This window comes from Carlito syrichta, unplaced genomic scaffold (assembly GCF_000164805.1).
Source record: "Carlito syrichta isolate Samal-C Ts95f unplaced genomic scaffold, Tarsius_syrichta-2.0.1 Scaffold309813, whole genome shotgun sequence".
NCBI classification, from domain to species: Eukaryota; Metazoa; Chordata; class Mammalia; order Primates; family Tarsiidae; genus Carlito; species Carlito syrichta.
Window position 1 is genome coordinate 174,994 of NW_007253909.1, and position 14,281 is coordinate 189,274.

At 35.8% G+C, this 14,281-nt stretch overlaps 1 protein-coding gene across 1 annotated transcript in view; it reads right to left on the minus strand.

The window, feature by feature from the left end:
* Nucleotides 1–12,042, minus strand: part of SLC22A3 (solute carrier family 22 member 3) — a 51,187-nt gene extending 39,145 nt beyond the window's left edge. The window contains exons 1-4 of the mRNA XM_008067895.2: nt 11,945–12,042; nt 3,525–3,679; nt 1,561–1,729; nt 573–690 (exon numbers count right to left, since the gene is read on the minus strand). Coding sequence (XP_008066086.1) covers nt 573–690; nt 1,561–1,729; nt 3,525–3,679; nt 11,945–12,021 — 519 coding nt within the window. The 5' untranslated portion in view covers nt 12,022–12,042. The remainder of the gene's footprint in view (nt 1–572; nt 691–1,560; nt 1,730–3,524; nt 3,680–11,944) is intronic.
* Nucleotides 12,043–14,281: the final 2,239 nt, after the last annotated feature.

A 14,281-nucleotide genomic window follows, 5' to 3' on the forward strand; every position in this document is an offset into this window, starting at 1 on the left:
TTTATATAAAATTTTATATAAAATCAAACATCTGAGTCATTTTCAGTTTGACTTAACTAAATACACACACACACACACACACACACATAGACACACATACACACACACACACACACACACACACACACACACACACACACACACACACACACACATGATTTGGAGAAACAAAATTAAAGTACATAAGGGCCGGGCTCGGTGACTCAGCCTGTAATCCCGCGCCTTGGGAGGCTGAGGTGAATGGATTGCCTGAGCCCGCAGGTTCGAGACCCTCCTGGGCAACTTGGTGAGACCTCATCTCTACAATAAATAAAAAAATTAGCCGGGCATGGTAGCACACGCTGTAATTCCAACTACTTGGAAGGCTGAGGCGGAAGCATCGCTGGAGCCCATCAGGTTGAGGCTGCGGTGGCCGGAAGCGGCCACTGCACTCCAGTCTGGGCAACAGAGTGAGACTCCAACTCAAAAAAAAATAAAAAAATAAAAAAATTCAAAAAATAAAATACATAAGGGACAAAGAAATCAATCCACCAATTTTAACAATATTTGTTAGTAGTAATCAGTAAAATCACCTCTGTGTCATCTGGCGGGAGATATTTCCCATTGCACTTGGCAATGCGCCTCAGGATTTGTAGGGCTTCATCTCCTTTCTTCCGGGTAATCAGCCAGCGAGGAGACTCAGGAACCACCCTGGCAGAAAGGGAGGCTTTTGTGAGTTACACCCAGGAATTTCAAAACTTAAAAGTTTATGACTTCAGCTTTTCTATCAAAATCGATCTTGAGATGAGACCCAAGTTTTGGAGACCATGAGAGTTATAACAGGCCCTGTGAAATGCAGATCATCCTTGCAAGGTTATACTGGATGGAAAAAACATGCTCACTCAACCATTGGACTGTTGCTCATCAAAATAATCAACATGCCATGACATTGCTCTTGGAAAACCATGCTATCCTACAATCAAGTCTCTTTGATTATGTATATGAAAAGAGTTGTGATTTAGTAAGTAGGAAAAGATGAAGAACCTGATTTATACAAACCAACTTGCTCATCTATTAAAATTAAATTATAAAAATTTTAAATTATGTTCATTCCAATAAAAATCAAATGCTTACCCCTATAGCTTTGTGGTACCATGATTTTTTAAGGTTCTCAATATTTTCTTATCCCTCAGAAAATTCCTGAGTAATACTAATTTGCTTAATAGAACATACAGAGAAGCAAATAGATTTCATTGCATTTAGTTTGCATGTTGAAATACTGACAGATAGGGTTTGTTGCCTTATAGTTTTCATGAAGACATTGCAAATAATAAAACATAGTGCAATATGCTATTTAAAATTTTGTGTTCTGGTATTTTATTAATTTCTTTTTAATGACAACTATTAGTTTAATAATTAATAACTTCTACAAATCCCCCAAATTCTCTAAAAATTCTCAAAACACATGACCATTTTGAAGATGTTAGTAAGTCTCCTGTATTGCTTTCATTTTCATGTTGGTTTGAATGCTACATTTCTATGGGCTAAGTGTAAGTATGATAGTGACCAAAACCACATTACCAGTAATAAAGGAGGAAGAGAAAGTTGGGCAGCGTTATGGCTAGCTGGATCCCTTGCCAATTGGGGATAAAGTAGGCGATTCCAGGGAGAATTATGATTCCCAGGGTGAAGAACATCTGAATCACTATTCCCACAATCCTCCTTTGTTTTGAACCTACTATTTCTGTCACTGAAGGAAAACAAACAGAAGAGGTTAAGGAAACTCAAAAACAGCTCCAAAAACAAACAAACAAATACAGAGGTGTTACACCTGTTATATCCATCGGCATTGCTAGAACACTCTAGAACTCAAAGATACTGAGGCTTCCAGACTTGCTGAAATGATGGAGCTGTGTTTTCCTGATACCATATGCTTTTCTCTCATGCTCTTCTCTGTCAATTAGCAAAAACATCGGCCACATCCCATTTATACACCTAGCCTAGCACTCTTCTGGGTATGGCAGAGGAATACAGAGTATATATGTGTTGGTTTTAGCAAAGCCTCAATGATGATTATTCTGAAAGGTAAATGGGATTATCAAAGCATGAATATAGTAAGCTGGCTAAATTTTGTTGCTGTATTTCTAAAGATTTGCATGTTACAGTTTCTTTAGGAGATTCATTATGAACATTAGACTCTGCAAGTACTTTTCATTAATGCAAGATGGTTTCTATTAAATGATAATTCTCTCTACAGTGTTAGATTTTTCACTTATGTGAGGCTTCCTTAAAAATCATGCGGGAGATTTTATTGCTGGAATCCTTTCCCCTCCTGTGGGTTCTTCCATTCTGATCATCCTAGAATATGCTACAGTATTGCTGCCCTAAAATTACAACTTGGAAAATCAGCCTAGATTTAGGTCCCCTTAAAAATGCCTCACATTCCAAAGTTATCCCTTCTGCTCCAGTCAGTGACAACCAACCCCTCCTAACACTCTTCTCTCTTTCTCCCACCTATAGAAAGATCTTCAAAAGGTCTCCAAAGTAGGCACTCTCAGAGATTGTACAGCAGTGATGGAAAAGAGTGGACACCAAATATTTGGAGCAATAATCTATGATGAGAATTCATATTTTCCTGGTCAAGAATCCATTATGACTCGAGGTAGGTGGTTGGTCCTGGACAAGAAATAGAGCCAAAGGGAGTAGCCAGGATTTTCCCAAGTAATATGAACAAAAAGCGAAGAGTTTTTCTTTCTTTCATACCCAAAAGATCAAATTTTCTCGTTATGGAAGAGAGCAAAGGATCAAAGATGAACTTCCCAGTTTTAAGATATATTTCCCACATAGTAAGAAGTTCTCCACTTGCACAGAAAGAGGAGAGTTAAGTACTATTTGAGAACAAGGAAAGTAATTCCAAGCTGTATCACGGAACAGAATACACAGAAAATGCTTTAAAAGTGTTGTCTCAAGGATCTACTGAAATTTTTATAAAAATTAATTTCTAATTAAAGCAAAGCTAGAAACTACATGATAACAGTGTATTTGAAAGTGGTTCACCCCAGTATTTTATGATATTCCATATGTGGTTCCCAAAGTAAGGTGGCATTTTAGTTTCCAAAGCAGTCAGCATCCTGCCCCGAGCTCTCCTATTTGCAGAAATGCAATCAAACCTTCCTTGTTAAAGGATACACATTAGCCGGGCGCGGTGGCTCAGCCTGTAATCCCACACTTTGGGAGGCCAAGGTGAGTGAATTGCCTGAGCCTGCGGGTTCGAGACCCAGTTGGGCAATTGGCAAACCCTCATCTGTACAATAAATCAAAAAATTAGCCGGGCGTGGTAGCGCGCGCCTGTAGTTGCCGCTACTTGGAAGACTGAGGCGGAAGGATCGCCGGAGCCCAGCAGGTGGAGGCTGCAGTGGCCGGGAGCGTGCCACTGGACTCCAGTCTAAAAAAAAAAAAAAAAAAGGATACACGGGGAAGGCCAACTATCACCGCTCAGCCACCTGACCTACTTTTCAAATAAAGAAGGTGTAACAATGTCTTACCAACGACGTAGCAAGTTATCCATGTCCCTTTTCCAAACACACCTTGCAGGAAGCGGAAGATCACAAACACAGGGAAGTTCGGTGCAAAAGCCACCACAACACCAGTGACGCCAACACCAAGACAGGATATTAAGTAAACGACTATTCTGCCATACCTTTTTGAGAGAGAAGAAAAGACAGCTCATCTTAAACATTTTATTCAACACCATGGGAAAAGCTATCATTGTAGGGTTGTTAAAAAAAAGTTTTAAGCACAGAAAAAGTCTTCTATAGCTTCATTATTACAAAGTAAAAGATTGTTGAAAACCCCAAGTTTTATTTTATGACAAAACCATGGCAAATAAAACCCATGCCTCTGAAATGACATTGCAAAATTTAAAGCATGGAATGTGTGCTTTGTGACTGTACTTTCCCCAAAGATGACCCTCTTAAAGCAACTGTTTCACATAGAGTCTCCCTGGTAGCATCAGTGTGACACTTACTACTAGCATTTTTGTGGGTTGAGTCATAAGGAGAGAGGAATAAAAAAGAAGTAACAATGGTGAATTACAGCAGAAGGCCTGACCTTGAGTCTCAGCTCAGCCATCGGTCATACGTCCTTGGGCTAATTCCTAAACTTTCCAAAATTCAAGTTTTGTTTGCTTGTTTTTTGTTTTATTTTGTTTTCCCCTACCTATTCTAAAGTGAAGATGTTGAAAAGATCAAATGAGATGTTCATGTGAAAGATCTTTATAAACACAAAGTTCATAGCCAATATGAGTTCTTCTTAGTTTCTGTATTTTATTTTTGCCATTTACATAACTATTATTAATAGCTTCAGAAAAAGGAACAGGCTATCATGCACAACATTTTGACTGTCTGGGGTAATTGGATCAGAATAGTTGGGTCATATTATTGGCTGGTGAAGGTTTGTTGTCAATGATTATCAAGAGGTTTGATCCTATTACACTTTGTCATAGAAATTTCCATAAAATGTATATGTATAGCATCTTGCTTGAGTCAGAAGAGCAGAGATGAAAGTAGTATACATTTATCTAGATTTTTTAAGTGATTTTATTTTTTAGAGCAGTTTTAGATGGTCAGCAAAATTCAGCAGAAAAAAATTGACCAGAACAAAGAGGTTCCCATATGCCCTCTGCCCGGACACATACACAGTCTCCCTCTTTATCAACATACCCCATTGAAGTGGGACATGAACCTAAATTAATTGATGAACCTAAATTAACACATCACAATCACCCAAAGTCCACAGTTTACATTTGGGTTCATTCTTGGTGTTACAAATCCTGTGCTTTGACATGTGTGTAATGACGTGTCCACTATAAGAGTATCATATAAAGTAGTTTCACTGCCCTAAAAATCCTCTGTGCTTCTCCTACTCATCCCTCTGTCCCTAGACCACTGCAAACCACTGACCTTTTTACTGTCTCCATAGTTTTGCTTTTCTCAAATGTCATATAGTGAGAATCATGAGTGTGTGAACTTTTCAGATTGGCCTCCTTCATTTAGTAATGTGTATTTAAGTTTCCTCTATGTCTTTTCGTGGCTTGATAACACATTCTTTTTAGCATGGAATACTATCCCATTGTCAGCACATAACAATGTATCCATTCACCTACTGAAGGGCATCTTGGTTGCTTCCCAGTTTTTGGCAATCATAAAAAAAGTTGCTATAAACATGCATGTGCTGATTTTTTTTAACGTAAGTTTTTAACTCTTTTGGGTGAATACCAAGGAATACAATTGCTGGACCATATGATAAGAATATGCTTAATTTTGTAAGGAACTGCCAAGTCATCATCCAAAATCACTGTACCATTTTGCATTCCCACCAGCAATGAATGAGAGTTCCTGTTGTTCTACATACCAGCATTTGGTGTTTTCAGTGTTCTGGATTTTGACCATTCTAATAGATATGGAATGGTAGGTGGCTCATTGTAGTTTTAATTGGCGTTTCCTTGATAACATGTGATCTTTTCCTATGTTTGTTTGACATCTGTATATTTTCTTTGGTAAGGTGTCTGTTGGCCCATATTTTAGTTGGGTTGCTTGTTTTTTTATTGTTGAGTTTTAACAATTCTTTGTATCCTTTGGCCAACAGTTCTTTATCAGACAGACGTTTTGCAAAAATGTTCCTTGCAGTCTACAGCTTGTCTTTTCATTCATTCTCTTGACAATATCTTTCACAGAGTGGAAAATTTTAATTTTAATATAGTCTAGCTTGTCAATTCTTTCTTTCATGGATCATGCCTTTGTTGTTGTATCTAAAAAGTCATCATTAAACCCAAAGCCGTAGATTTTTTCTATTCTATCTTTCAGGAGTTTTATAGTTCTTTGTTTTACATTTAGGTCTGTGATCCATTCTGAATTTACTTTTTAAAGGGTGCCAGGTCTGTGTCTAGATTCCTTTTTTTGCATGTAAATGTCCAGTTGTTCCAGCACCATTTGTTAAAAGGCTATCTTTTCTCCAGTGTATTGTTCTTTCACAAATACCACACTGTCTTGATTACTGTAGCTTTATATTAAGTCAGGTAATGTTAGTCCTCTAACTTTATTCTTCTCCTTCAATATCGTGTTGGCTGTTCTGGGGCTTTCGTATCTCCATATAAACTTTATAATTAATTTGTCAATATTCACAAAATAGCTTGCTGGAATTTTGATTGGTATTATGTTGAATATATAGATCAAGTTGGAAAAAATTGGTGTCTTCACAGTATTAAATCTTCTTATCTAAGAGCATAGACTATCTCTCCATTTATTTAGCTTTTTAAAAAATTCTTTCATCAGAGTTTTATCGTTTTCCTCACATAGATTTTGTAAATATTTTGTTGGGTTTATACATATTTCATTTTTTGTGGTGCTAATGTAAATGATATTATATGTTTAAATTCAAATTCTATTTGCTCATTGCTGGTATATAGAAAAGTGACTGACTTTTGTGTATTAACCTTGTATCCTACAACCTCATTATAATCACTTACTAGTTTCAGAAGATTTTTGCCAATTATTTTGGATTTTCTACATAGAAAATCATGTCATCTGTGAACAATGACAGTTTTATTTCTTCTTTCTCATTCAATATATCTTTTATTTCCTTTTCTTATCTTATTGCATTAGCTAGGTCTTTCAGTACCACATTAAAAAGGAATGATAAGAGGAGACATCTTTATCTTGTTCCTGACCTTGGTGGGAAAGCTTCTAGTTTCTCATCATTAAGTATGATGCTAGCTGTAGATTTTTTGTAGATACTCTTTATCAAGTTGAGGAAGTTTCCCTCTACTTCCAGTTAATGGAGAGTTTTTATCATGTGTAGATGCTGGATTTTGTCAAATCTTTTTTCTGTATCTATTGATACAATCATGTCATTTTTCTTCTTTAGTTTATGGACATGATAGATGACATTAACTTTTGAATGTTAGACTAGGCTTGCATACTTTTAAAACAAATCTCACTTGGTTGTAGTACATTGTTGGATTCTATAGCTCACATGTAATATACTGTTGGATTCTACTTGCTAATAATTTGTTGAGGATTTTTGCATCTATGTTCATGAGAGATCTTGTTCTGTAGTTTTCTTATAATGTTTCTATATGGTTTTGGTATTAATATAATGATGGCCTCATAGAATACATTAGGAAATAATCCTTCTACTTCTACTTTCTGAAAGAGGTTTCACAGAATTGGTATAATTTCTTTCTTAAATGTTTGGTAGAATTCACCAAATCCTGTGAATTCATCTGGGCCTAGCGTTTTCTGTATGGGAAGGTCATTAATTACTAATTCAATTTGTTTAATAGATATAGTTATATCAGATTGTCAGTTTCTTCTTGTGTGAGTTTTGGCAGTTAGTGTCTTTCAAGGACTTGGTCACAATTTCATCTATGTCATCAGATTTGTGAGCATAGAGTTGTTCATTGTATTTATTTATTGTCCCTTTAATGTCCGTGGGATCTGCAGTAATGTCCCTTCTTTCATTGCTAGTCATTTGTGTCCTGTCTTTCCCTTTTTCCTTAGTTAACCTAAGAAAACTGGAGACTTACTGATTTTATTGATCTTTTCAAAGAGTCAGCTTTTGGTTTTGTTTATTTTCTCTATTGATTGATTTTTTTGTTTTTAATGTCATTGATTTCTCCTTAATTTGTATTGTTTTTTTCTTCTGCTTACTCTGGATTTAATTTGCTCTTATTTTTTGGTATTTCAAGGTGAATGTTTACATTAGTTTTAGATTATATTTCTTCTTTTCTATTATATACGTTACATAATATAAATTTCCTTTTAAGCACTGTTTTTAGTCCCATTCCAATATTTGTGATAATCTTTTGTGTTTCCATTTTTATTTAGTTTAAAACATTTTAAAATATCTCTTTAGATTTCTTCTTTGACCCATGTGTTATTAGAGGCATATAGTTTGGTCTCCAAGTATTTGAGGATTTTCTAGCTATCCTTCTGTTATTTATTTCTAGTTTAATTCCATTTTGGTCTGAAAGGAAACACTACATGGTTTTTATTTCTTTAAATTTGTTAAGGTATGCTTTATGGCCCAGAATGTGATCTATCTTGAATATCACATATGAGTTTGAGAAAAATGTGAATTCTACTGTTGTGAGATGAAGTGATCTATAGATATAAATTATATCTAGTTGATGGAAGTATTATTGAGTTCAACTGTGCCCTTACTAATTTTCTGCCTGTTGAATCTATCTTTGATATAGGGATGTTGAAATCTCCAATGATAATAGTGGGTTCATCTATTTCTCCTTGCAGTTCTGTCAGTTTTTCCCTCTTGTAATTTGATGCTTTGTTGTTAGGCACTCATTAAGGATTGTTATGTCTTCTTGGAGAATTGACCCCTTTATCATTATATAATATCCCTTCTTATTCCTGATAACTTTCCTTCATCTGAAGTCTGCTCTGATATTAACATATCTATTTCTGCCTTCTTTGATTACTGTCAGCATGATGCACTTTTCTCCAAACATTTACTTTTCATCTACATGTATCTTTACATTTGAAGTGAGTTTCTTGCAGACAACATATAGTTGGATCTTGTTTTTTGATCCACTCTGACAGTCTCTAAATGGTGCATTTATTCCATTACACTCAAAGGGATTATTGACATAATTGGATTAATGTCTACCATGTTTATTATTTTTTATTTGTTGCCCTTATTCTTTACTCTTATTTTGTCTTCCACACCTTTTGTGCCTTTGTGATTTAATTAAGCCTTTCATATAACTCTATTTTTTTCTTCTTTATTAGCATATCAGTAATGTTTGTTTAGACAAGTTTTTTTAGTGGTTGCCCTAGAGTTTGCAGTATACATTTATAATTAATCTAAGTCCACTTTCAAATAACACTATACCACTTCATGGATAGTGCTAATACCTTATAAATAACAAATCCTAATTTCTCCTTCCTGTCTCTTGTACCATTACAGTTTAACTTTTATATAGGTCATTTAACTTATATATAGGTCTACATAAGCATACACATTATATATATACACACTTGTATATATATAAGCATACACAATCAGACAAGTTGTTGCTACTATTACTTTAAACTGTTATTGATTACATCAATTAAAAATAAGAAAAATAAAAGCTTTATTTTACCTTCATTTATTCCTTTCCAATGCCTTTTCTTTCTTCATGTAGATTTGAATTTCTGACCTATATAATTGCCTTTCCTTTAAAGAACTTCTTTTAACATTTCTTGCAAGGCAAGTCTACTGGCATCAAATTCCCTCAATTTCTGTTTGTCTAAGAACGTATTTCTCTTCACTTTTAAAGGATAATGTTGAAGAATACAGAATTCTAGATTGGTTTTTTTTGTATTTTTTGGGGTTTTTTTCTCTCAACATTTTAAATATTTCACTGCACTCTCTTCTTACTTACATGAGTTCTGATGAGAAGTAGGATGTAATTTTTTTAAAAACCATTACGCTTCCTCTGTAGTAAAGGTTTTTACCCCTCTAGCTTATTTCAGAATTTCTTCTTTATCTTTTATTTTCTATACTTTGAATATGATATGCTTAGGTGTACCTTTTTATGTTTTATCATGCTTGATTTCCTTGGAATTTCCTGGATCTGTAGTTTGTTGTCTAACATTAATTTAGAAAGTTCTTGATCACTATTATTTCAATTTCTTTTGTTTCTTTCCTCTCCTTTTTGTATTCCTATTACATGCACGTAATATGTTTTGTAATAGTCCCGCAGTTTTTTATTGAGTTTTCTTTCTGTTTATTTTCAATTTTGGGGGTTTCTCTTGAGATATTCTCAATTTCACAGATTATTTCCTCATATGCCCAGTCTACCAATAATCCCATTAGTGACATTCTTTATTACTTTTACAGTGTTTTTCATCATTTCATTTTAATTCTCTTTTAGAATGTCCATCTCTCTTCTTACATTACTCATTTGTTTCTGCATGCTGTATACTTTCTCCATTAGAACTCTTAGCATATTAACCACAGTTGTTTTAAATTCCTTGTCTGATAATTCCAACATCCCTGTCATATGAGTCTGGTTCTAAGGCTTTCTCTGTCTCTTCAAACTGTTTGTTGATGTGTTGTTTTACTTTTAGTATACCTTGTAATTTTTTGACAGTTGAAAGACACTGCATAGGCCGTTAGTGATGTGGTGATGAGGTGTAGATGGAAGAAAAGCATTTTACGTTCCCATGAGTAGGTTTCAATCTTTTGGGGAGCCTGTGTCTCTGAAATGAAACTTACAAGTATTTCTCTGCCTCTTCATTCCCCACTCCCAGCTGGGGATAGGATAGCTAGAATGGACTGGAGTTGAGTATTTCCTTTTTCCCAGACATAGAGGGGGTTAGAATTGGGTGTTTTCCTTTCTCCACTTGGAAGGCTGGAAGGGACTGGAGTATTTCCCTTCCCTCGGGTCAATGGGGTTCTGAGAAAACCCCAGCTGGTTAGGCTCTGGTTAGATCGCTTCTCCCGGGGGTAGACATTGTCAAGAAGAACAGAATGCTCTAGCATATTTCAAAATGGTTCCTTTTCTCCTCCCTCTGCAAGAAGCATAAGAGAATTTCCTTGATACTCTCTTTGAGAACCCAGTAGAGCTCCAGGAGACCAAAGTCGCAACAGCATGAGGCCTTTTTGCCTGGTGCCTAGGAAGTTTTTAATTCGCAAGCTTGTTCACACTGAGCCTCCATAAATTCATCAACTACAGTTCCAGTTTATCTACCCTGGCACTCCACAGGAGGTTTCAGCTCTTGGGTTATGATTCTCTATATTTACCAGTCTCTCTAATTGGAGGCCTGGGGGCACAATTTACCCTGGGATCTCACTTTTGTATATCTAAGAACAGTTGTTAATTTTCTTGTTCAGCTTTTTACCTGTTAGGATTGAATAGCAACTTTCAAGCTCCTTTTGTGTTGAACCAGAAACTGGAAGCTCCAGTCTAGATTTTTGAATTCACTCTCTACCCTCACACCATCTTCTCACAGACAAATTCCCATTAAGTTATTTCTTGTCCTTTTTTTCAAGGATATAAATCATGAATATGAAGGAAGAGAAGAACCCAAGAGCTAGGCAGCCCTGACAGGAGGCAGAATTATTCATGGCTTATCTTTCTCCCAGGTCTGGCTTATCCTCTCCAAAGCATCAAGTCCTCTTTAAGGAGAAATGCTCAAGGGCTGGGATGGAGTAACAACATGACTATTAAGCCAGATATGGCCAACAGCCAAAGTTTACCGGTCTGTGCATCTTCTGAGAGATATAGAGAGGATTATTAAATGGCTGAAAGTATTTTTTGTAGTTAAAATTGGGATAAAAGAATAGAGTTAAACATGAACACAACTGACATTAATAATATCAGAACAAAAATATTTAAGTAGGAAGCATGACACTCTTGAATACACATACTCCCCATGTCTGTCATTAATCAGTTACATGTATGAGTACAAGTTAATAGATAAATGGTTTTGAATGGATAAAAACCTTGAATAGTTTTTTTGAAAACCATCCTTTTTCACAGGGTTTTGAATTTGTGAAGTAAAATACCATAGCTTCTTTTTTTAATTAAGTGAAACAAATTTGGAAGGGGCTAATCTTCTGACTAAATTAATCAAAGCACAACCAACGAGTTGTTATTGAAGGGCACCGAATCTATTCTGCACTATTCAGTACAATAATGAGTCAACTCAACCGCAATGTCACTACCTTGTGGGTCTATATTTCAAGCCTCTCACATCTTTGTACAGTTCAAGGAAATGAAGTTTGGAGAAGGAAAAAGTTAGTCAAACCAAACAAGTGAGAATGTCACGAGTGGTGGAGTCAAAAATTGTTTCCAAATTTAGTAAAAATATTGTTCTAATACTTAGCATGAAACCTTTTCCTCTTTATATTTATGAATTGTATTATAGTGATGGGAAATGAACACCATGTTTGTCCCTACCTGTCAGCGGCATAACCTAAGGTGAATGCTCCAGCCAGGAAGCCAAGGTTCAGGATGGCCTGGGTGAGGTCCAGCATCCATGCATTGTCACAGATGAGGTCAAACTGCAAAACAAAGAAGACACACATGGGGACATGTGGGAATGTTTATCTTCAAAACACCCATCTTTTCTTAACCTTTTTTTTTTTTTGAGACAAGATCTCACTCTGTCACCCAGGCTGGAGTGCAGTGGCACAATCCTGGCTCACTGCAGCCTCAACCTGTTGGTCTCAAACAATCCTCCCACTTCAACCTCTCAAGTACTTGGTACTACAGGTGAGTGCCACTACACCCACTTAATTTTTTGTTGTTGTTGTAGAGTTGAGGTTTTACTATGTTGACTAGGACAGTCTTGAACTCATGGGCTCAAGTGATCCTCCTGCCTTGGCCTCTCATACTGTTGGGAACCACCATGCCTGGCCAATGATCTTAAACATTTGTGCTCATAATGTTCCTTAGATAAATTTTTAAAATGTGTCACATGCATATTTTTATTGATACATAAATATTTTCTGTGTCAGTTTAAGTAACCACAAATGATGCAATTTTCAGTATACTATAAATACTGATATTTTAAAATGATGTTATCACATCATTCTTTTAAGCATACCCAATAGTGTATCAATACCATAGCAATTGGACAGTTGCAATTGTCCAGTAAAAAGAATTATTTAACAGTCTAAAATTTGACAGCAACCTTTTTTCTCTTTTTCTTCTTATTTTCATTATCAAATATTTTTTCCTAATATATATTATATGCAGAAAAGGTTTATTTATTGCTTCATCATATTTCTGTGTGCAATGTTATCTATATAAGTTGACATTTAATTTTAAAAATTTTTCTGTGACAGTAAGTTTCTAAATATTAACTTTTTTCTTATTGGGCTACAATTGCAGTTACTTTTAGATCATAATTGATAAACATAAGATATTATGAATTTTGAGAAATAATTACACAGGAGTACAATTTTTTTGGAAATGTACTTCTACATTTCTAGAAGAATGTTTAGAAGGGCTGGGTTTTTCCAGTTAGGTCATGAAATGTGTGGATTAGCATTACTTATTAATAGAATAAGTTGAGGATCAACATCAATTCTATTCCTGTTTTTCATTTGAATAAATTTGTGGACCAAAAAAAACTTGTCTGGTTAAATAAATTAATGAGAATGGAGAGAATTTTGTTACAGCCATGTTACTCAATCATTTGACCTTCTCAGCAATGTGTCAAGATTCACATAGTGATCCAGCATCAAATTATTATTTTTTTTTTCTGTTAGCCAACGTGGCATGTAAGTTCTCCTACAATTTTGCTCTAAGGAACAAAATGGAAACCACCAGACTTATGCAAAGTTGTTCAGCTAAGTCATTTGTCATTTGCTTTCTTAATACTAGAACAATAGTTCAAATTGTACCATCGTTTGGTTCCCCACAGGTTTTAAAACTCCAAATCAATGAATCACAGTAAAATGGGAGAGAGGCGTGATTCATTTTGCAAAATGGGAAAAGGACAATTTTGGACAGGGATCTGTATCCCCATTATAAGCATATTCTCAGGCACATCTGTGAGTTGAGGATCAGAAAGTTGACTCCTTTAAAAGTATCCAGGCTCCCAACACCCGTGATTGTCTGTGTAAATCTCCAGATGGTATGTTTACCTCAGCTTGAAAACCAGAGTTAGACTGTAGTACATAGAGAAAAACAGTATTGTTGGAATAAGAATTGTGAGTAGTCTCATAAATAAATATATATTCATAAGCAAACTGTTAAATTCATTTATAAAACCCAACTTCTTGACTTGGTGCTATAGCTAATGACCCGTCATCTAACACAGTTGGAAAACAAGTTGGAGGCAGCAGCAGCCCACCCCTCGCAGAGTTACTGAGCCAGTCAATGGAGATTAAGGAAGTAAAGGAGCCGGGGCTTGGTGACTCAGTCTGTAATCCCGCACTTTGGGAGGTTGAGGTGAGTGAATTGTCTGAGCCCACAGGTTCAAGACCCGCCTGGGCAACTTGGCGAGCCCTCATCTCTACAATAAATCAAAAAATCAGCCGGGCGTGGTAGCGCATGCCTGTAATTCCAGCTACTCAGAAGGCTGAGCCTGAAGGATCGCCAGAGCCCAGCAGGTCGAGGCTGCTGTGGCTGGGACCGGTCACTGCACTCCAGTCTGGGCGACAGAGACTCCAACTCAAAAAAAAAAAAAAAAAAAAGTAAGGGGATTTACATATATGCATATGGTTGTAGTTATGACAATGTAAAAGGATTTTTATCTTCAGTTTTGGTTTTTCAAGGTACACAAGT